General features: G+C 38.3%; 1 protein-coding gene across 4 annotated transcripts in view; it reads right to left on the bottom strand.

Moving 5' to 3' along the window:
* The window catches only part of GRAMD1C (GRAM domain containing 1C), a 98,137-nt gene that overhangs the window by 71,470 nt on the left and 1,370 nt on the right, over window positions 1–25,297 (bottom strand). For 2 of the 4 annotated variants that reach the window (XM_018039330.1, XM_013962641.2), the window contains exons 2-3: window positions 19,440–19,588; window positions 3,352–3,434 (exon numbers count right to left, since the gene is read on the bottom strand). Coding sequence is in view for 1 of the 4 variants with exons in the window: in XM_013962638.2 (XP_013818092.2) it covers window positions 19,440–19,472 (33 nt within the window). In the remaining 3 variants the exon portion in view is untranslated. The remainder of the gene's footprint in view (window positions 1–3,351; window positions 3,435–19,439; window positions 19,589–25,297) is intronic. The other 2 variants (XM_013962638.2, XM_018039336.1) reach the window with 2 other exon arrangements.

The following is a 25,297-nucleotide window of genomic DNA, read 5'->3' as shown; positions in this document are numbered from 1 at the left end:
AAGGAATGATACTATTTCTTACATAAATGGTTGATAGAATTCACCACTGACACAGTCTACATTGAGTTTTCTTTTTATGGAAGGTTCTTAACTACAAATTCAATTTCTTTAATAGGTATAGAGCTATTCCAGCTATATGTTTCTTCTTGTGTGAGGTTTGGTAGTTTGTGTTTTTCAAGAAATTGGTCTATTTTATCTAAATTATTGCATTATGGGCATAGAGTTGTTCACAGTATTTCTTTATTATCCTTTTAATATTCAGGGGATCAGCAGTGATGAACCCTCTCCGCTGCTGATATTGGTAATACATGTCACCTATCATTTCTCTTGGTTAACCAGATTCTCAGCATATCAATTTTATCAATTTTTTCAGAGAACCAGCTTTGGCTTCATTGATTTTCTCTACTTTTTCCTCTGTTTTCAATTTCCTTAATTTATGCTCTAGTCTTTATCATTTCTTTCCCTTTGGTAGCTTTAGGTTTAATTTCTTCTTCTTTTATAGATTTATTAGGTATAACCTTAGTTATTGATTCTACTTTCTTTTCATTTTGTAAAATGTTCATTTAACACTGTACATTTCTTCTATATAGTTACTTTAGATCAACTTCACAAATTGTTATTTTCACTTAGTTCAACTGTATTTCACACTGTTAAACTATTATGATTCTTAACAACTCTTTATACCCCAAAATACTGTGATACTACTTTCTTCTGGATCTTCACACATTATTTGACCTTTCCTTCTAAATTTGAGTTTTACTGGATTTTCTTCTACTGATGCCATGATTCTTTTGTTAGTGTTACCTTAACTCAATGTTATCCGTGGTTGAGCTCATCTATTCTGCTGATTTTAAGTGACACTGATAATTCATTTACTCACTCATTTCTCTATCCATCAACCATCCATTCAATCACTGAGTACCCATTATTATATGCCAAATACTGACCTTTGTACTAGAGTTACAATAGCAAATAATATAGATAAAAGTGAAAGTGTAATCACAGTCATGTCCGACTCTTTGTGACCCCATGGGCTGTAGCTCACCAGGCTCCTCTATCCATAGAATTCTCCAGGGAAGAATACTGGAGCGGGTTGCTGGGCCCTCCTCCAGGGAATCTTCCCGACCCAGGGATTTAACCTCTTATGTCTCCTGCATTAGCAGGTGGGTTCTTTACCACTTGTGCCACCTGGGAAGCCCAATAATATAAATAGTTTAGTTCAGTCACTCAGTTGTATCCGACACTTTGTGATCCCATGGACTACAGCACACCAGGCTTCCCTGTCCATCACCAACTCCTGGAGCTTGCTCAAACTCATGTCCATCGAGTCAGTGATGCCATCCAACCATCTCATCCTCTGTTGTCCCCTTCCCCTCCTGCCTTGATCTTTCCCAGCATCAGGGTCATTTCCAATGAGTCAGTTCTTCCCATCTGGTGGCCAAAGTATTGGAGTTTCAGCTTCAGCATCAGTTCTTCCAATGAATATTCAGGACTGATTTCCTTTAGGATTGACTGGTTTGATCTCCTTGCAGTCCAAGGGACTCTGAGGATTGTGAAGGACAATACAAGAGTACATACTAGAGGTATGCATCCAGAGGTGATAGTTACAATAATAACACTGGTCACCAACCACAGTCTGGATCAGGACCTTTCTCTATCAGATATAAAACCTTTCATTGCTGGATTATGGAAAGACCCTGGGAATCCTACAAGAGAAGCCAGGAGAGCTAAGGTATGAGGAGTCACTTGGTGGGGGCTCAGTATTTCCACATTTTAACTACTACTACTACTGTAACTCTGGTAAGCAGTAGATGAATATAAGAGCTATACCAGCCCAGTCAAACTTATAGTAAAGGCATGCCTAAATGAGAAATATAAACAAAATATATATGCAAATAGACATAATACATTTATATATATGTTAAAGTATATAAAAAATAAGACAACCAGGTATAGAAGAGGGAAAACAATTCTAGGTAAAATGAAGTAAAAAAGCCCCAGAACAAAAGGAAATGACATATATAAGGAAAACTGACTTCAAAAAAGACTAGGGATTGAAGGGAACTTGATAAAGAGAGATGAGAGGATAATTAACATATACAAAAGGCCACATAGAAAATCAGTCAACTTTATTCTAAGGTCACTGGAATACCATTCATAAAGGGTTTTAAACTGATCAGATGTGCATCTTAGAAAAACCACTATACCTATAGCCCTGAATGGAATGAAGCCATGTAAGACTAGGAGAGAGATCAGTTAGGATACTGTGGTGCACACTAAATCTTTATTTCCAGATAATATTTCTGTAGCTTGCTAAAACTGTTCATATAACCTGAATCATAGTGATTTGTTTATATATGATGTTTTTCCACTGGACTCCAAGTTCTTCAGAAACATCATGGTCTCTGGCACAGACTAAGTACTAAGAAATATTAACTGAACTAACCTATAAGAGTGTGAAACTGTGGATTTGAAATGTCAGTGAGTCGTTTTTTAAAATTAAAGGTTAAAGGTTCTCTGTTTCAGAGAAACATATTGTGATCCAATATGTGGTTAAATCTAAGAAGTTAAAGTCATTTGTACAGAATGATCCCAATTATATATTTTAATTTGTATCAGTTCAGTTCAGTTCAGTCTCTCAGTCATGTCTGACTCTTTGTGACCCCATGAACTGCAGCACACCAGGCCTCCATGTCCATCACCAACTCCTGAAGCTTGTTCAAACTCATGTCCGTAGAATTGGTGATGCCACCCAACCGTCTCATCCTCTCGTCCTTCTCCTCCTGCCTTCAATCTTTCCCAGCATCAGGGTCTTTTCCAAGGAGTCAGTTCTTCATATCAGGTGGCCAAAGTATTGGAGTTTCAGCTTCAGCATTAGTCCTTGCAATAAATTTTCAGGACTGATTTCCTTTAGGATGGACCCATCTAGAGGGATGGTCCTTTGGATGGGTCTCTGGTTAATTTGTATAGGTATGTAATTTTGGTTAATATTTTGTCTGTATTTTTCAGTATATATATGTGCTTTTTAAAAAATTTACAATTTTTGTATTTTTCCTCACTGCTATAATAAACCTGTTCATTGTATAAAACTTGGAATATACAGACATTTACAAAGTAGAAATCTAAAACCACCTATAATTGTACTATTCAGATACAGTGTCAATGACACCCATATCTATACAACTTTATTTTATCATCTGATGACAGATGATAAGAGGCTGTTTATCTTGAAAAACAGTTTCTGCTGAGCATAAAGGCTTAAATATTCTATTAATATTATCACTCATCAACTCTATTTTGATGAGGTAGTAAAAGAGTTTTTGTACCTTCTTGACTTTGTTTATTTTTTACCTGCTATCAGCTTCTCTGTATCAGGCAGATGTGAGAACTGTCTTTTACTCTTCATTCCTGTCTTTATAGGTGGAACTTGAAATCTGCAACAATAAAAAATTATTTTTCTGTTTAATTATAATCATCACTAAATGAGCTGAATTGTAGTATCTTAGAAAATAAAATTTAAATGGACTTTAAAATCATACCCTTTTTGTGCAATATTCTGTATGTCTTTATATGAAAAACCACATAAAATCAACATTTCAAAAAAAACACCAAAAGGAAGCCAAGGATGCTTCCAGGATGATGGAGTGAGAACTTTGGCAACTATTCTGCAAAATCAAACATATAGCTGGGGGGGGAGGTAACTGTCAAAAATAATCATCTCAATTGACTGGAAATTGACCATAGGCATACAATAAAATGAGAAGTATTTCATCAGGAAAATCTACTGAATCTGGGTATGACCATCAGAAGTTTGTGGCATTCTTTCCTGGGCCTGCTCCCATTACTCATTCTTCCCCACAAGTTAGGTCAGTGTAGAAGTTCTGCAAAGGTGGAACAGGCCATGAAAACGAGCAGTGAGGCTGACAGAGCAGGGCTGAGCTGATTCAGAGTGGAGAACAGAAAACCTATCCCAGGAGGCAATGGCACTCCACTCCAGTACTCTTGCCCGAAAAATCCCATGGATGGAGGAGCCTGGTAGGCTGCAGTCCACGGGGTTGTGAAGAGTCGGACACGACTGAGTGACTTCACTTTCACTTTTCACTTTCATGCATTGAAGGAAATGACAACCCACTCCAGTATTCTTCCCTGGAGGATCCCAGGGACAGGGGAGACTGGTGGTCGCACAGAGTCGGACATGACTGAAGCGACTTAGCAGCAGCAGCATCCCAGGAGTGAAGGGAAAATTTCTGAAGCTACTGTGAGCAAGTGTGAGGTTGAAATCTCTATTAGTACAAGAACAAGCAGCCTGTCAGATTAGTAGGGGACTTAACAGAGAGATTGTAGAGGAGAGGCAGCCATAGATGAACTTAATACACTCTTCATGTAATCCTAGATAAACAAGGGCTACAAGCATGTGCAAGAGAGATTGGAGAAATCCCAAACTATCCACACACTCCTGGTATCAGGGAAATTAACATGGAGGAAGTCTTGTTCAGGCTTCAGAAGCAGGATAGCAGGCCCCTGACTTTGCTTCTAACCTGCCTGGACACGGACCAAATTCTGTGCTTGCCTGAAAGAACAGAGAGTCAGGCAGCACTTTAGATAAGAAAGGGAGTGGGTCTTGGAACTCTTGAGTACCTGGAGGTCTGACCAACTGCAGCAAGGTCTGATGAAATCCTATGACTCACAATATAAAACAAACAGCATTGTAACAATGTTAGAGTAAAACCAGAGGTGAATTTTTGCATGCAAACGGATGATATCAGTCTGCAATCTGGGATTATAAGTGGGAGCCCCAGAAACTGCAATTTGAGGTCTGATCCACAGAGTGGATGCACTGCCCAGGACCTTTTCACGACTGGGACTCCAAATAGCTGTTAAACGGGACTTCTTAGGGCTGTTTTTGAGTCTACATGTTGGTCAGGCTTCCCTGAAGAATCCACCTGCAGTGCAGGAGATCTGGGTTTGATTCCTGGTTTGGGAAGATCCCCTGGAGAAGAGCATGGCTACTGGCTCCAGTATTCTTACCTGGAAAGCCCCAGGGACAGAGGAGCCAGGCAGGCTCAGTCCATAGGATCACAAAGAGTCAGACACGACTAGGCACACACATGCACGTGGGCTGGCCCACTTTGGTGATGTATGTGCCGTAGTTCTCACTGTTGTTTCTATTTCTCTTTTCTTTTAATGACTATATATTGAAACTAAGCCAACTAATCCTCAGTTAAATATTGAAATTGTTTATTGTGTGTAACAAATGACTTTTGTTAACAAGTCCTCCAAACCTGAAACAAAAGTAATACTTTCAGCAAGACACCTGGATGGAAATACAAGAAGTCTCAAGGGAACATAAAAACAGGGACAAATTTAAAACTGACCTGAATTTTGAATGCACTACCCAATCTATACACAGATCTGTCAGCGGAAGCGGAAAGCCTTAGTGGCTTTCTGTATTTAAGCACAATTTCTGACTAATTGTTGGCTGATACAAGGGGTGACACAGGAAACTAGCCTTAAAAACAAGCAGCAACAATGATAATAAATGGAGCAAAGATCATTGTTTCCACACACTATAGAACAAACATATTTCAGATTTACTCTAGGCAACTTCTAAACAAAAATCAGGAATGACAAGTTTTAGGGATAGGAAGGATGCCATCAGAATTCACAGCTGCTACAATATGTTATCTAAGTTTCCAATTTTCAAAAACAATATGAAACATAAAAAGAAACAGGAAAATGTGACTCATAATAAGAAGAGAAAAAGCAAGCAACAGAGTCTTTCATGATTCTAAGATACTAGATTTAGCAAAGATATCAAAGCAGTTATTTAAAATATCTTCAATGAACTAATGAGAACAATGCTCAAAGAATTAAGAAAAGTATGACAACAGTGACTCATATCAACTAGTAGAGAATCTCAACAGAGAATATTAATGAATAACTTTTTTTAATTAAAAAAAAAAAAAGACCTGACATTTTGAAGTTGAAAACTATAATCACCAAAATAAAAAATTCACTAGAGGGGGTACAAACGAAGATTCAAAATGGCAGAGAAAGAATCAGTGAACTAAAGACAGATGAATAAAATTTATCCAATTTGAAGAACAGAAACAAAAAAGTTTGAAGAAAATAAACAAGAGACTCAGAGACCTGTGTGGCAGCATTAAGTGCATCAAAATACATGTAATGAGAGTATCAGAAGGAAAAGGGAGGCAGAAAAATATGTAAGTACTGGTCAAATTTTTCAAAATTTGAGGACAATGTACAAATCAAAGAAAAGTAATGAATCGCAAATAAGATACAGACAAGAGATTCAGACTTAGACACATTAAAGTGAAATTGATATACATATAGAACAAACATATGTACCATACATATAAAACACATATGAGACATACATATATATAAAAGCAGGGGAGAGATAATGGAGCTAGGATGGAACAAAGGTTCACTATTTTAGCAGAATTAAGTTAGTAATCTGGAGTATACAGTGAGAGGTTATGATGTACAGTGTAATCCCTCATGCAATCCTTTAAAAACACTCAACTACATTTTTTAAATCAAGAGGAACTGAAGTGGTATCCTAAAAAGTATTTATTTGACACATAAAGGGGGAGCAGAGGAACAAAAATATATATGAGATACAGAGAAAACAACAAAATGGTTATTTATAAATCCACGTTATGTCCAATTAATTTATAAATTTTCAGTTAACATATAAATATATATTATAAACACAATAAATATAAATAAGTTAAACACAGAGACTGTCAAACTGGATAAAAATAGACCCAACTATACTCTGTCCACAAGAGACACACAACCTAGATACAAAAACACAAAGAGGCTGAAAGTAAAAGAATGGACATATACACCATGCAAACAGTGATCACAAGAAAACTGGAGTTCCTATACCACTATCAGCCGAAATAGACTTTAAGGCAAGAAATATTACTAGAGATTAAGATATGTTCATAATGATAAAAGAGTCAATACATGAGGAAGAGGAACTACAGAGCCTCCTGATGAGGGTAAAAGAGGACAGTGAAAAAGCTAGCTTAAAACTTTCAAAAATCTAAGATCATGACATCAGGTCCCATCACTTCATGGCAAATGGGAAAAAGTGGAAGCAATAACAGATTTTATTTTCTTGGGCTCCAAAATCATTGCAGACAGTGATTCAGCCATGAAATTAAAAGATGCTTGCTCCTTGGAAGGAAAGCTCTGAAAAACCCAGACAGCATATTAAAAAACAGAGACATCACTTTACTGACAAAAGTCCATACGGTCAAAGCTATGGTTTTTCCAATAGTCACGTATGGATGTGAGAGCTGACCATAAAGAAGAGTGAGTGCTGAAGAACTGATGCTTTTGAACTGTGGTACTGGAGAGTTCCTTGGACTGCAAGGAGATCAAACCAGTCAATTTTAAAGAAAATCAACCCTGAATTTCATTGGAAGGACTGATGCTGAGACTGAAACTCCAATACTTTAACCATCTGATATGAAGAGCTGACTCACTGAAAAAGGCCCTGATGCTGCGAAAGACTGAAGGCCAAAGGAGAAGGGGATGGCAGATGATGACATGGTTAGACATTAATAGCATCACCGATTCAATGGTCATGAATTTGAGCAAACTCCAGGAGATAACGGAGCACAGAGGAGCCTGGCGTGCTACAGTCCATGGGGTTGCAAACAGTCAGACACGACTTAGCAATTGAACAAAACATACTGATGCCAATTATACCAAAGGAAAAAAAGTTCACACACATACAGGGGGAAAAAATGAAGGAAATATCTCAAAATAGTTTTCTCTGGTTGGTAAGAAAACAAGGAATTTCACTTTTCTTCTTTGTATAATTTTCTATTTCCAAATTTTTAAAAATTCCTAAAATTTACAAAAATTGAAATTACATAAAAAATTAAATTTCAAGTTTAAGTTGACATACAGAGTGAAATAAGTTAGAAAGAGAAAGACTAATATTGTATAATACCACTTATATGTAGAATCTAAAAAAATGGTACAGATGAACTTATTTGTAAAGCAGAGATGGAGTCACAGATGTAGAAAACAATCTTATAGTTACCAAGGGGGTAAGAGGGTGAAATAAACAGGCAGGTTGGGATTGACAAATCAACATTACTATGTATAAAATAAATAACTAATAAGAACATACTGTATAACCCAAGGAACTCTACTCAGTGCTCTGTGGTGACCTAAATGGGAAGGAAATCTAAAAAAGAGACAATATATGTATATGTATAACTGATTTTCTTTGCTATACAGCAGAAACGAATACAACATTGTAAAGCAACTATACTGCAATAAAAATTGTTAAAAAATTTAATAAGATAAATTGCATAACTTGAAAAATATTATAATTTATTCAAAATTATTTCATTTTATTTTACACTGAAGGCAATGTTCATATTCTAGGAAGAAAACATTTAGTCTTTACCCATTTAAAAAAAATCTTGAGATATAATTGACATCTAACTGTATGAATTTATCCAGTTTTATTTATTCATACACTTGAATGAATTTAAGGTATACAATGTGTTAATTAATACACTTAATTACTGCAATATGATTACCACTGTAGCACTAGCTAACACCTCCGTCACATCCCATAATTATCATTTCTTTTTGTGGTGAGAACATTTAACATCTAGTTTCTTAGCAACTTTAAGTATATAATATAGTATTATTAACTGTATAATTATAATCAGAATGCTAAGTATCTGTGCTTAAAGGTCCCAGTTTCCTCTTTCTCTAATATTATTTTCAAAAAAATAACAATCCTCTCACTGTAAGTAATTCAAATAGTTTTGGTGCATATTTCTACATGCAAACACAGTAAAATTCAATACACTGGCATTTTGCAGTCCAAAAGTCTTAATGGCTTGCACCTAGCTAATTAAAAATGATCTGGCTGCAGAGTCTCAGTGATTAGTATCTGTGGCTCACACCACAATCTCAGAAGCGGATTTTTAAGGCAATTTTGGCAACAGATTGGAATAAGATAAAGTGAAAAAATAAAGAGTAAATTAACTTGGTACATTAGTCATAAAAGACTAGATTGTACTGTATCAATAAGCAAACCTCAAAGTCTCAGTGCTTACAAGAACAAGGGTTTATGTCTTGTTTAAATATAAATGAACAATGTGGGTTGGCAAAAGCCTTAGCTCCACACTGTCCTAACGTAGGGACATATGCTAATAAGGGCTCCACCATCCTAGGACAGGAAGATGGCAAATAGTGTACCAACTCTAAGGGCTCCCCTCTAGAAACGATACACATCATTTTGTTCACATTTCACTTTATTAGAACATAAACCAAGATAGAATATATGTTCAGCCATCTCTCAACAAATTAAGAGAAGTAAAATTATATAGACTGTGTTTCACCACAATGAAATCAACCTACAGATCAATAACAGGAAGAGAGCACAAAAATCTCCAAACATTTGGATACTAAAAAATACATATCTAAATAATCAACGGATAAAAGAGAAAGCCTCAAGGGATACAAAAAAGTATACTGAACTGAATGAAAATGAAAATACAATATATCAACATCTGTGGGTCACAATGAAAGCTAAGAAACAAATTTATAGCATTAAATGCACACATTAGGAAAGAGGAAAAGTAATAATCTCACTGTCCAACTCAAAAACTTGGAAGAGGAAGAGCAAAATAAACCCAACATGAACAAAAAAGTATATATATAATAAGGATTACATATAGAACAGAAATCGATGAAACAGAAAAACAAAAACAATTAGAGTATCAATGAAAAAAGAGATGATTATTTTTAAATTATCAGTGAAACTAGAAAACCTCTAAAAAAACTGACAAAGGAAAAAAAAAAAAAGCCTGGCGCAAGGGGCTACTGTCAATCCTCTCAAATCCTGCTGCTGGGGAATTCTCTGGCAGTTCAGTGGTTAAAATTTCGAGCTTTCATTGCCAAGGTTGTGGGTTCAATCCCTGGTCCAGGAACTAAGATCCCACAAGCCGCACAACCGAGGAGGCTGTCTTATATAATTCACCCCAAAACAATTAAAATAGTAACATCAAAGATCACTGATCACAGACCACCATAACAAATATAATATTGAAAAAGTTCCAAACTGTGACACAGAAACACAAAGTGAGCAAATGTTGTTGGAAAAATGATACTGATAGTCTTGCTCAACATAGGGTTCGTATACAAAACTTCAATTTGTAAAAAATGTAGTATCTGTGAGATGCAAACAAGTAAAATGCAATAAAACAAGATATGGCTATATTCTAAAATTCAGATTCACACAGAAGGGCCCTTTTCATGATAAAAACCCTCAGTGAGGAGGCAAGAATGCCGAGAAACTGTATCTCTCACACTTTGCTAGTGAGAATATACAATGGTATAGCACTCTAGAAAAGCTTGGCAGTTCTGTACAACTAAACATGCAACTATCAGATGACCCAGCAATTGCACTCCTAGGCATACATCCCAGAGGAAAACTTATGTTCACACAAACACCTGTACATCAATGTTTACAGCAGCTGTATTTATCATAATCAAAAACTGGAAACAGCCCAGGTGTTCTTCAATGGATAAATTCATCCATACCATGGAATGTTACTTAGCATTACAAAGGAATGAACTATTGGTACAGAAAACAAAATGAATGGATCTCCAGGGAAATATGATGAGTGAAAACAGCCAACATAGAGTGTTACATAACTGTACTATCCCCTTTATATAATATTCTTGAAATGACACAATTACAGAAATAGAAAACAGATTAGCAGTTGCCAAGGGTTAAGCAGGGGCAAGGGGAAGAAAGAAAATGGTTGTGTCTAAAAAAGTGTTGTAACCTATAAAAAAAAGATGTTTGTAGTGATAGAAATGCTCTATAACTTGACCTTATCACTATCAATATGCAAGCTATGACACTGTACTACAGTTTTGCAAGATGTTACCATTAGGGAAAACTTTTTCAAGCATACAGAGTCTCTCATTATTTCTTAGAACCATGTGAATCTAAAATTATCTTGGGACTTTTCTGGTGGTCCAATGGCTAAGACTTGACCTTCCAGTGCAGAGGGTGTGGGTTCAAGCTCTTCATTCAGGGAATGAAGGTCCCTGAAGTGCAGCCAAAAAAAATTTTTTTTAAGGAAAAATAGTATTTGTCTCAAATTACAAGTGGAAAAAAAAAAGAGGAAAAAAAGGAAAAGTTAGTAGGGATAGAATGAAGGTGTTAATTCTACATAAGAGGGGGAAATGTTTAAAGTACTTATAATGCTGGTTCAGATGTCAATGGGCTTCCCTGGTGGCTCAGACAGCAAAGAATCTGCCTGCAATGCAGAAGACCTGGGTTCAATCCCTGGGTCGGGAAGAACCCCTGGAGAAGGGAATGGCTATCCACTCCAGTAATCTTGCCTGGAGAATGCCAGGGACAGAGGAGTCTGGTGGGCTACAGCCCTTAGAGTTGCAAAGAGCTGGACATGACTGAGTGACTGACACTTTCACACACTTTTTTCCAGATGTCAATACTCCATACCCTTATTTTTACTATCGTTAGGCCATTTTACTACTTTACTGCTTATTACTAAGTAACATCTTAAGCAGAGAAATAATGTAATTAAAATAATGTAATGACTGAGAAAAGTATGACTTCGGTCATAGAAGCTCAATCTGGTAGTTTGAGATGAAGTTTTTGAAGGACTAACATGCTATTTATTGAATCTCTCTCTGCTCACTCATAAAGTATTAAATCCAAGTCCCAAAACTTTATGAAAGATGAACTACAGTAAGTTCCAGTTTCTCACACCAACCCAAGCCCAAGTTTAGACAGATAAGCTTCCTTGTCTTCAACCTGCCCTTCCACAGAGGGTAAAACTCTTCAAGAGACATGGCTTTATAAAGAGTTCTCAGTTCTAATTTCTGCAAATTCAAGGCACCATCCGCTATCCCAGTGCGGCCATTAAACCTTTGGCTACTGAGACTAACGAACTCCTCAGGGCTGCCTCGGCATACTTCATGTGCTCACCAATCTGGTAATCAGTTCCCTCTTCTCCTTTAGCCCTTAGGTATTTCCCTTGCTACCTGTAAGCCCAGAAAAGCATTCGATTACAAATATGTTTGTAACATTTCATCCAGAATTTCTAGGTACTTTGTAGCAAAAGAGCTTTTAAGTTATATAGTCCTCTCTCCATACTGTCAAAAATGTTAGCTCCTATTCTTTATAATTAAGTCTGAAAGTGTTCAGAGACATAGATATTTCAAACAATATCTTCAATTAAAATTTTTAATTTCCTAAAATATGTTTTAATGTGACAGAAATTGGAAAATGAGTTTAATCTTTTCATCAATTTCCAAAGTGAAAATCCAAAATATCATTTTTAGCTTGAAAAAGAGTCAAGACATGTTGTAAAGGACAACGCATTATAGGAAGCCTCTTCTCCAAAGTTGCCAGAGTATGTTATAAACATACTAATTAATCCTCTTGGGCATTTCAAAATAATTTTTACAGTGAAACATTAATTAATCATCATGATGTACCTATAGACCAGGACTGTGGCAAGTTTCATCCCCCACAAGTGGAAAAGTTCACCTGTGAATAACAATACTATGATCACACCGTAAGTCAAGGACAAAGCACACAAGAAAGACTTCTGATTTCCTGTACAATCAGAAAAACTAGACCATGACCTAGAAGAAAATCAAATCCAAATATGTTTACTAAAACATAGGAGAAGGCAATGGCAACCCACTCCAGTACTCTTGCCTGGAAAATCCCATGGGCGGAGGAGCCTGATAGGCTGCAGTCCATGGGGTCGCAAAGAGCCGGACACGACTGAGCGACTTCACTTTCACTTTTCACTTTCATGCATTGGAGAAGGAAATGGCAACCCACTCGTGTTCTTGCCTAGAGAATCCCAGGGATGGGGGAGCCTGGTGGGCTGCCATCTATGGGGTCGTACAGAGTCGGACACAACTGAGGCGACTTAGCAGAGCAGCAGCAGCAGGCATACTATTTATTTGTACATGGGCTTCCCTGTAGCTCAGTGGTAAAGAATCCGCCTGTGATGCAGGAGACATAGAGACACAGGTTTCATCCCTGGGTCGGAAAGAGCCCCTAGAAGAGGGCATGGCAACCCACTCTAGTATTCTTGCCTAGAGAATCCCACAGACAGAGGGGGCTGGCAGGCTATAGTCAGTGGGGCCTCGAAGTGTCGGACAAAACTGAAGCAGCTTAGCATGCATGCATATACAAGTGACAAATATTTTTAAATGCAAACTTAATAGTAATGAGATACCAAGGTACAAAAGACTGCTTAATATTATAGTAAGTACTTAACCCAAAGCATTAATACTTGTATTTAAAAAAAATCCAGTAAAGGATGTCATCTTATAAACCTACATAACAGAAAATCTCTTTTCCTACTCCCAATAGCTGCGAGCTTTGCATCACTAAGAGGTTTTACTAAATAAATGCTTCTGCTGCAGAGCTCTGTATGCTTTTCCTCTGGGACCTAATCCATGGGGAATACATCATTACTTTAGTCAGGAAAGAAAATAAGGGTTTTGATTTGGGGTTCTTTTCCTTTGGCTATATTTCAAAGAATTTTTTTAATAATTTTATTTATTTCTTACTTTTGGCTATGCAGGGTCTTCACTTCTTTGTGGGCTTTTCTCTAGCTGTGGACACTGAGGGCCACTCTCTAGTTGCAGCGTGCAGGTCTCTCGCATTGGCGGCTTCTCTTCTCGCAGAGCACGGGTTCTGGGGCACGTGGGCTCAGTAATTGTGGCTCTCAGGCTCTAGAGCGCAGGCTCAGCTGTTGTGGCGCACGGGCATAGCTGTTGCTCCGTGGCATGTGAGACCTTCCTGGACCAGGGATCGAAACCACATCTGCTGCACTGGCAGGTATATTCTTTACCACTGAGCCACCAGAGAAGCCCTTTGCTATGTACTTTTCCTAACTGTTAAAGGGCAAAGCACAAATATTTACTTGCTATTAACTTCATTTTAAATTTAATTTCATTTCACATAATTTTTACTGTTATATTAGGATTTAAAAATTAATGATAAAACTCATCCCCCACATACTAGGATTAAATACTTGCATTTTAAAATTAAAAAAATTAAACCAACAAGATTCCTTATGTTTGTAAGATGGAAATCAAAAATCGGTAGCTAGTGATTTCAGTATCTATTGCCGTGGTGATTTAATTTAAAGTCCTACTATCAGAAAGACACTTATTAGCCAGATTGTTAAGTAGCATAAGAACAGACAGGGCCTACAAGAAATCAACCTGGGGGTGGAGAAGGGGAGACAACAAACTTTGGTTCACTTTCGTGTATCCTCTTGTTTTCACAATTTTTTTTCTTTTGGTGTGGGGAAGCATCAAAACAATTTTTCAATATGACAAACAGTATGTCTCCTTATCTAGAACTTTTCAGTCTTTTTACCACTGGGACAATGTTAAGGGGTGTTCCCCATGTAACATACTTCCTTTCAGGACTGTAAATTATGAGCACTTGCTAGCCATAACCCTCTTCCGTGATTCAAGACATAGCTGCAATGCTATGGCCTAATTTCTAATTTTACAAGTGAAGCACCTGAGGCCAAACAGGTTAAGCAACATAGTCAAGAGCACTACACAGTGAGATCACCAGGGGCAGAGCACACACTCTATCCTGGGTGTTTTCTTCCTGATCTCCAATCTGTTCAATTGTATCATGTTACTCTCTAAATTCACTTCAGTTGGCACGCCATGTTTCCACTGCAGGGGGCACAGGTTTGATCCCTGGTTGGGAAACTAAGAAAACCACATGCCATAGCTTGCCCCAAACCACCACCCCCCAAGTTTTTTTTCAATAAGGCAAAATTAAACATAAATTCAGTACAGTTAGATCAACACAGGTAGTCAGGCCAGAATACACGAGGTATTCCACATGAGCGAATGTTTCAGATTCCTGGGGCTTAACTCTCTACATATCAAAACTTTACAGAGTGAACAGCCTTCTTTGCTAGAAACTTTCCCAAAGTGAAAAGGCCCAAATCTAGATTCTAGGCCTAAATCTAGATGTTCTGGTGAAAGAGCTTTGTGCTCGCGCTCAGTCACTTCAGTCATTCCGACTCTTTGCAACCCCATGGACTATAGCCTGCCAGGTTCCTCTGTCCACGGGATTCTCCAGGCAAGGATTCTGGAGTGGGTTGCCATTCCCTTCTCCAGGGGATCTTCCTGAGCCAGGGGTTGAAACTGTGTCTCGTGCGTCTCTTGTATTGCAGGCAGATTCTTTACAACTGAGCCACTTGAGGAAGCTCAGACACTCTTCTAATTCTTTGCTAACTACCAGGTCATGTGCCTCATGAATATTTTCCTGTTACGCTGTTGGTCTTCCTTGTGTTAATTCTGGATCCCTCAGTGAACCTCGCCATCTTACTGCACTCATTCTGATAGGGACAGAGTAAAGGGACAAAGTAGGTGATTAAAACATTAATCCCACTAGGGGATTGTAAGTAGGAAAAATATGGGAGACCCTTCAAGTTAATGACTACTCAGGAAAGCAGGTCTGCTTAGCCACAAAACCAAGCAGGCTTGTTTGGCAACAAGACAATGCAATGGGAGCATACGCCAAGCCCCAAACAATAAAACAATGATGGTGCGAGACCCACATCCTGCTCAGTGAGCTCAGTAAGTCAAGACGTGCTCTCTGCGCACATATTAATAGCAAACAATAATTTGTTGACCTAGCTTTACCATGTAGGGACAAAAAAACTCCCCTGCCCAACCTGGAGGAGGAACTGATGATGGAAGCATGACGTCCATTCAAGAATGACAAAGAAGGCCTTTTCCCCCTCCCCACTTTTCCTCTGATTATGAAACTGTAGCCCAGTAAGTCCTCGAGGTGGCATCCTCGAGGGGGCACCTTCTCGCCTGCCTGCCTTTAAGCTTCACAAGTGTTCCTAGTCTAATAAATCACTTCTTATCTGACACTTTGCCTCTCACTGAATTCTTTCTGCACTGAGATATAAAGGACTGGAGCTCTTTAGAGTCCCCACCCCAACCCCACCCAAAGCACCACCCAGTGGTTTCACATTTCAATTCAACCCCTACTTTATTGCCAGGAGAACAGGAAAATGGCAACATGAAGTGAGTGGTAGAAGCATATGGATTTAAAATGGCAGAGGGGGGAAAAATGTATTATTTATTTTCCAGACCTCTTATCCTTCATTTTTAACAGCTACAGTGCTATATTAGAGTCAGTGATCTGCACAGACCTTTGGTTGTCACATTGAGAGGTTCAGGTTCCTAAAGTCCTTGAGCAGCTCCTGTTACTGTCCATATGTTATCACCAAATAATTCAGGTCTCAAATTATCTATTCAACTACCCAATGGGAATCTTCTTATTTAGGCTTATTAAAAAAAATCAATAATAAAGAAATCCCATATGAAGGCTTAGGGACTCTCCTCTTACAGGATCCATCAGTGTGAACTCTCATTTAGCTATTCAGGTTCTTATTTGCTTCTAAGTTGTTGACATCTGGTTTCTGGATAGGTGACCTTTGGAAAAGTCACTAAAACTCCTGAGATGTCATTTGTTGTTCAGTCACTAAGTTGTGTCTGACTCTTTGTGACCACAGACTGTAGCACACTAGGCTCCTCCGTCCTCTACTATCTCCTGGAGCTTCTTCAAATTCATGTCCATTGAGTCAGTAATGCTATCTAGCCGTCTCATCCTCTGCCATCCCCTTCTCCTTTTGTCTTCAGTCTTTCCCAGGATCAGGGTCTTTTCCAATGAGTTGGCTCTTTATATCAGGTGGCCAAAGTATTGGAGCTTCAGCTTCAATATCAGTCCTTTCAATGAATATTCAGGGTTCATTTCCTTTAGAATTGACAGGTTTGATCTCCGTGCTGTCCAGGGACTCTCTCAATAGTCTTCTCCAGAACCACAGTTCAAAAGCATCACTTCTTTGGCGCCTTCTTTTGGTCCACCCTCACATCCATACGTGACTGGAAAAACCTTAATTTTGACTATATGGATCTTCATCAGCAAAGTGATGTCTCTGCTTTTTAATACACTAAGTCTGTCATAGTTAGAAAGTTCAGTTTTAAGCCAGCTTTTCCACTCTACTCTTTCACCTTCATCAACAGGCTCTTTAGTTTCTCTTACCTCTCTTGGCATTAGAGTTGTATCATCTGAGGTTGTTGATGTAACTCCCATCAATCTTGATTCCAGCTTGTGATTCCTCCAGCCTGGCATTTCGTATGATGTACTCAGCATAGAAGTTAAATAAGCAAAGTGACAACATACAGCCTTATCTTACTCCTTTCGCAGTTTTGAACCAGTCCACTGTTTCACGTCCAATTCTAACTGTTGCTTCTTGACCTGCATACAGGTTTCTCAGGAGACAGGTAAGGTGATCAAAGTTTCCACAGTTTATTGTGATACACACAGTCAAAGGCTTTAGCATTGTCAATGAAGCAGAAGTAGATATTTTTCTGGAATTCCATTGCTTTGTCTATGATCTAATGAATGTTGGCAATTTGATCTCTGGTTCCTCTGCCTCTTTGAAACCCAGCTTGTACATCTGGAATTTCTCAGTAGACATTACCACTGAAGCCTAGCTTGAAGGATTTTATGTATAACCTTGCTAACATGTGAACTGAGTACAACTGTATGGCAGTTTAAACATTCTTTGGCATTGCTCTTCTTTGGGATTGGAATCAAAACTGATCTTTTCCAGTTCTGTGGCCACTGCTGAGTTTTCCAAATCTGCAGATATACTGAGTGCAACACTTTAACAGCATCATCTTTTAGGATTTTAAATAGCTCAGCTGGAATTCTGTTTGCTTCTCAAGTTATGATGGTTCTGGTTTCCGGAAAAGTGACCTTTGGAAAGGTCAGTAAAATTTCTGAGATGTTATATTTGTCTCTAAATCTATTTCATATGAATTCATATAAAAATTCCTCAAAGTGTTCACAATCATCATAGAGTCTTAAATTGGGCCAAAGTGGACATTCAGCACTAAACCAGTGCTTCTAAAACTTGAATGTACACACAAATCACCTGGAAATCCTGTGAAAATGACGATTCTGTTCCAGTAAGTGCAGGGTTGGGCCCATGACTCTGCATTTCTAATCAAGTGTTGCCGAGTCTGCTGGGTCCATATACTAACGAGTAGTAAAGCTTAGAACAAAGCTCTATTTTTCTCTTTCATTCTATTTCTAAATCCTCTCATTCATTTGCTTTTTTCTTTTCTTGCTTTACCCTTTTTGATGCTTTAAGTCTGTCATGGTAACTATTTAGCCCTTGGAGTTACAAAGGCTTTCCAAACAATAACATAAGCTATAAAACACAATGCAGAAAGGCAAAAATACTACAACAGTCAAACTTTCTCAAAATGTGATCAAAACAATGTAATCAATATAGAGGACATTTTTTTTGAGAATGTGCACTTATTTATATATTTCTTAGCAACCAAATATTTTCCTTAGGGATATGGTTCAAAAAATCTTAATTTTTCCAATAGGAAGGAAGAATGTGTTATTAACATTAAGATTCAACAGCATTCAATACATGAGCTGCTAATTATGAACAGAATGATGGTGCTTAAACTGATCTTTATACCTAAATTAATGTCTTTTTTAGTCTACTCTAAAATTATGAGAAATTCTGCTCCCAAGTATGCCTGATCAAGAGATGAGCTTTCTAATGAACTACGACTGGAACTCTATATGCCTTAGAATCTTATATAAATTTCACATACAGTGGCATTACACCAGATTGTATCAAGTGGCTCATAACTGTTATAGGATTTAGCATGAGTCCTTTAAAATAATAACCGCAAGCATTCACATGGTAACAGAAATGTTGTTCTTACAAAAGATTGTGCTCCTAATCAAGAAGCAGGAATCTCATTTTACAGTAGGGAAACCTGAAGCATATCCAGGATATGCAGCCAGGTGAGCACAGTGCAAACACAATATGAAACTTCTGGTTTTAAAACCTATCTTAAAATCATTATACACTACAGGCCAAACATTGTTAAACTTCCTTTTAGGTTCAGGAACCAATTCTTTCAATCAAATTTATGTAAAATAGCTGGCTTCTCAGTAACACTGAGAACTATAGTTTCTGTGTAATATTAGTCTCTTGCCAATATAAAGAGCACCAATGTAAGTGGAATCCATTTCTGTGGTGTGGATTTCTCCCAGGGAAACTGAAGCAGGCAGTTCCAACTCCTTCAAACCAGACAACAGTGCCTTCTAGTGGCCAAAGCAGAGTATAACCTGAAATGTCTTTGGGGCTCTAGATTAAAACTTAAATATCTAAAGTGTAGAAGCTAATAAGAAAATATTATAAATACTATAAGAATTGCTACAGACAAAGAAATCTTGCATTTAAGGTTAAAATGAAGATATAAGAAAGAAAATAAATTACCCAAAAGCTCCAGTCACCATTCCAGTTATACATATTTGGCCTCTGTTTTTTAGCTGACACTATATCCCTCTCATCCACAACTGGAGTAGGATTTTCCTCTAATTCTTCCTTAACTCAGCGGCAAAGATTGAATTCCTTTCGTTTATTACCTGGAAACAAGTATCAAACAATTTAAATTACATACTGAGAAATGCTTATTTTAAAAAGAAAACAATAAATGCTCAAAATACACAAATTATTGTGAAAAGGATAATAAAACAGTAATTAATATGTTTTTGCTTCTGCAGTTCATATATTCATACACACATCATATATTTTCCAACTACTGCTACTTATTAGGTAACTTAGTTTGTACTGGAGATTCAAAAATGAGTAAAACACTTAGCCTCCAGAAGTTCAGTCAGCTACAGTAACAATTAGACAGTAAAAATAATAATAATAATAAATACAATGTAATGAGAGTAACCATTGGTTGAACCTCTTTGGAGAATAATTTGTAATGCAGTTGGGTTTAAAATGGGTATAGATGTACTACAATTCAGCAATTTAATGTGCACATGAGGTCAACAGTGTTTCTAATACAAAGAAAGTGGAAACAACCTTACTGTCCATTGGTAAGGAAACTGGTAAATTAACTCTGATTTATACAAACAATGAATGAAATAAATGAATCTGGTATCTCAACCAGGCACTAGCCTCACTGTATAGAGTGCTTATGAGCACACGCTAGTCATGTCCTACTCTTTTGCAACCCCATGGACTGTAGACCGCCAGGCTCCTCTGTCCATGGCATTTTCCAGGCAAGAATACTGGAGAGGATTGCCATTTCCAACTCCAGGGTATCTTCCCAACCCAGGGATTGAACCGGTGTCTCCTGCATCTCCTGCATGGGCAGGCAGATTCTTGACCACCACCAGCACCACCTCAGTGCTTAGGGAAAAGATTATATCCAGTGGAAGATATGGGCCCATGAGGTGGTCACTCATGAAAGCAGTCACTATGGAGCTAAAAAACAGAGAGAAAGGGGAGGTGAAGTGGCATCTGTTATAAGAGCACAAAGCTCACTAGGTCTCTGAAATACGACTGCCACTACTGCAGCCACCACCTATGCCTCTTTGAACAAAAATGCTGATCCTTAGGGTTACAGGGAAAAGCACCCACAGAACCCACATAGCACAGCAAAGGGTAATTCAAACTCAACTTCCATGGGTGGGAGGGAGGCAGAAGAGAGAAGGGATACATGTATACATACAGCTGATTCACGCTGTTGTACAGCAGAAACCAGCAAAACTAATACAACATTGTAAAGCAATTATACTCCTATTTAAAAAGAAAAAAACTGAGCTCTGACTTAAAAAATAAAAAACTTAAGTTTGAGTTTCCTAAGTTCTACGAAGTAAACACTGCCATGGGTGAAGCCCCAAACCCTGGTGATACTGATTTGAGGTTCTCTGGAGGAAGAAATTTATAAATATAGAGAGGACCCCCCTCTACCCAAAGTACATTCACTAACCACCAAAAAAAGAGAGAAAGAGAGAAACACAGCTGTATACAGGAAGAAGAAACAAGTAAACAAAATAAGAAACAGAAGTCCACAATTTGACTCAGTTGGAAATCTAAAACATATTAAAATAATTTATACAATAAAATTCTACAGCATAGAGTTTTTAAATATATACAACTATTGTTTATTGAAATATAGTTAATTTGAATTATTGTGTCAGTTTCAGGCATAAGGCAAAATGATTCAGTTATATATCTATATTCTTTTTCAGATTCCTTTCCATTATTGGCTATTATAAAATACTGAATAAAGTTCTCTGTGCTATACTGTAGATCATTTTTGTTTATCAATTTTATATATGGCAGCGTGCATATGTTAATCCCAACCTTCTAAATTATCTCTTCCTACCTCCCCACCCCGCTCTCCCCTTTGGTAACCATAAGATTGTTTTCTATTTCTGTGAGTCTATTTCTGTTTTGTAAATAAGTTCTTTTTTTTTTTTTCAGATTCTACATATAAGTGACATTGTATGATTTTTGTCTTTTTCTGGCTGATTTCATTTAATATGATGATCTTTAGGTATATCCATGTTGCTGCAGATGGCATTACTTCATTCTTTTCCATGTCTGAGTAGTACACTGTATCCATGTACCACCTCTTCCTTATCCATTTATCTGGACATTTAGGATGTTTCTGTGTCTTGGCTATTGTAAATAGTGCTGCTATGAACACTGGGGTGCATGTATCTTTTCAAATTAGTTTGCTCCAGATATATGCCCATGAGTGGGATTTACAGCATAGGTTTTGAATGAACTTCAGTTCAGTTCAGTTCAGTTGCTCAGTCGTGTCCGACTCTTTGCGACCCCATGAATCGCAGCACGCCAGGCCTCCCTGTCCAGCACCAACTCCCGGAGTTCACTCAGACTCACGTCCATCGAGTCCATGATGCCATCCAGCCATCTCATCCTCTGTCGTCCCCTTCTCCTCCTGCCCCCAATCCCTCCCAGCATCAGAGTCTTTTCCAATGAGTCAACTCTTCGCATGAGGTGGCCAAAGTACTGGAGTTTCAGCTTTAGCATCAGTCCTTCCAAAGAAATCCCAGGGCTGATCTCCTTCAGAATGGACTGGTTGGATCTCCTTGCAGTCCAAGGGACTCTCAAGAACTTCTCCAACACCACAGTTCAAAAGCATCAATTCTTCGGCGCTCAGCCTTCTTCACGGTCCAACTCTCACATCCATACATGACCACAGGAAAAACCATAGCCTTGACTAGATGGACCTTAGTCGGCTAAGTAATGTCTCTGCTTTTGAATATGCTATCTAGGTGGGTCATAACTTTTCTTCCAAGGAGTAAGCGTCTTTTAATTTCATGGCTGCAGTCACCATCTGCAGTGATTTTGGAGACAAAAAAAATAAAGTCTGACACTGTTTCCCCATCTATTTCCCATGAAGCGATGGGACCAGAGGCCATGATCTTCGTTTTCTGAATGCTGAGCTTTAAGCCAACTTTTTCACTCTTCACTTTCACTTTCATCAAGAGGCTTTTTAGTTCCTCTTCACTTTCTGCCACTGCTAAAATGCACTAACTGGCAAATCTTCATGGCTTTAGTCAATACTGGGCTCAAACTACAGTTATTCCTGACGATTTAAAGAACTAAATCTAAACAAGCTACTCTCTATAATCTTAGGGAAATAGCATAAAATGGGCAACAAATATGTATGTCTCACCTTAACTACTAGAACTACCTTGCCTAAATTCTCCCTGATCACAGAACACATTGTCCTAAAATATATCATGCAGTGGCAAAGGATGCTCTGATCCAATGAGTCATAAATCTAAATCAAGTCTTTGGAGCTTGCAAAATGGCTTTTATAAAGGTGAGACCCTCTGGACTACCCTCAACTCTAGTTAGAACAGTTAACATAGCTCAATGTAAAATAAAACAAGGCCTTCAAAGATTGAGATTTGTTATATAAGACCCAATTAGTGAAAGAAAAATTATCCTTATTGTTTCTCTACTTAGCAGCCCAGTGTGGCCTGGTAAAGATGGAATGAAGAATAGTGCCTCACAGTTGATGAGTGTATCTCTGATGCTATGGTCCTACCCATGAAGGTCCCTCTATCCAATACTATTAAAATTACTGACACCATCCAATCAGAAACTGATAAATATTCTGATGCTGTAAGCTTGATAAGCATGTTCTGTTCAATGACCTTTTGGTCGCAGTTTGCCTTCACCTCCAGGGGGCCACGATATACCTTTACCTGGCTACACACAGGGTATCTCAAAAGCCTTGCCACTCCACCCAGCCTTTACAGGTAACTGTATCCAAGTCTCTCCCAGAGCGCAGGATTGATGTTACCTTCTCCTCTAAGGTCATTCTTTTGACACACTCCTTCAGGACATACAAATACTCATGAAAAGAAGATGGGTCATTGCTCCACACATAGTATAAGGCCTGCTACTTTGGTTAAATTCTGGAAAACTATTTGGTGAACCAAGGGCTACTCCATCCCTGATAATGTCAAGAAACAACATTAAAACAAGTCCAACAGGGAACTGTATTCAATATCCTGTGATAAATCATAATAGAAAAAAGCATAAAAAATGTGTAACTGAATCACTTTGCTATACAGCAGAAGCTAACACAACACTGTAAATCAAGCATACTTGAATAAAATAAGTCAAATTAAAAAAAATACAAATCCAACATCTTTTAGGTCCTTTTGGATTCGGGAGGTGATGTATTAGTTGTTCACAAATTCTACTTAAGCCTGTTTATGCTGTTACTTGCAGGTCAGTCCACCCTGAACAGGGCTCCCTCCCAAAAAGGATTCTGAGAGTTGTCAAAATTATAATATAACAGACACTCCCAGTAGTGCTACTTCCTCCCCCAAACACACACACAAGCACATACACAGACACACAAAGAATCCTTCACTGTAGATACTTTAGCAGCCTCTCTTCATGACTCCCGGAGTCTCTGAACCACTCATAATGCCTCTAAGTTGTCCACAGGCTTCTAATGCAACAAACTATCTCCTTACTCCTACACAATATGTCATTTGAACAGCAATGACTGACAGCACACTGGACCCCCCCTAGAAGCAGAGGTTCTTAAGCTCTGAGGCTGCCCTCCACACCCAGCTGCCCATCCTGGCAGCAGGACCTTGCGAGCCCAGCACAGTGACCAAGGTCTCCTTGTTGCAGAACAGAATCAAATCTGGGCCTTCCAACATATCCCACGTACTGGTGGGCATGGCCTCCCCTGTTCTCACTCCTTTGTCATTAGTCATGGGACAAGGAGAGGTCACCCCTCTCTCACACCCTTTGAATACCTGCAGACCAATTTGGATTCAACTGAGTGAAAAGCAGTAGGCGCTCAACACTTTAAACTCCTATTATTAGTCTGATGGACAAACCCGTTGTTTGGTGGACAGCATCAATACCCCTCCACATGCTGGAGCTCACTGGAGACCACTGTTTTTCATCCTTTAACCAGGATGTCCCTGATGAAGGAAAGGACCCAGAGGTCAGCAAAACTGACTGAACTGCCCACAGTTATCTTAACCCTGAATGCTCCAGCCAACACCTGGCTTTATCTCCACATTTTTACAGACTCTGGGGCCATGCCTAACAGTGGCACCATTTGGAATAAAGAACTCTGGAACTCTCTTGTTTTCAGTACTCAAAATTTAAACCAAGGTCACAAGTGTCAATACATATACTAAAGCCACAATAAAAGGCCTCACCAGAACACTCTTTATCCCCATCAAGAGTTCCAGACATTCCTAACAGTGGCCAAGGTACTCATTGTATTCCTCAAAATACACATGATTGGACTCCTGAACGAGGTATTCAATGGCACTTTTATTTTCCTTACTGACTTCAGTCTCTAGGCCTCGTACAAGAGCCAGGATGGCTTATTTAAGTTCAAAATTCAACTAAGTGAAAAATGGTACATTTCAGTCATCAGTCAGACATCAAGTGTAAATTATAATGAGTCTCATTCAATTTTTTCATATTTGCCTGAAGACAGTTTTAAACCTCACCCCTCCTTCTTCCTCCCTGTCTCTCAAACGGGCAAGTTGGTTAAAAAAAAATTCTGGGTGCCCTTTCATTTGGTGTGGATGCCAGAGTCAAACAAAGCAACAATCTGTGCACAGGCAGGAACCCTTGACCCCACCCCCTAACTGCCACAAAAGCCCAGAGCCAGCCTCATTCCCTTGTCCTTCCAAGTCACTTTGGATCTGCTTAAGAAGACTGTCATGTTCTTCCCTCTTTGCTATGTACTATGTACTTCACTAAGTAATAAGCCTTTATATATAAGTAATAAACCTCTTCATGGGGTG

The sequence above is a fragment of the Capra hircus genome, chromosome 1 (genome assembly GCF_001704415.2).
Source record: "Capra hircus breed San Clemente chromosome 1, ASM170441v1, whole genome shotgun sequence".
Taxonomy (NCBI): Eukaryota; Metazoa; Chordata; class Mammalia; order Artiodactyla; family Bovidae; genus Capra; species Capra hircus.
The sequence above is the reverse complement of the archived record's forward strand: the minus strand, read 5'-3'. Positions and strand labels throughout refer to the sequence as shown.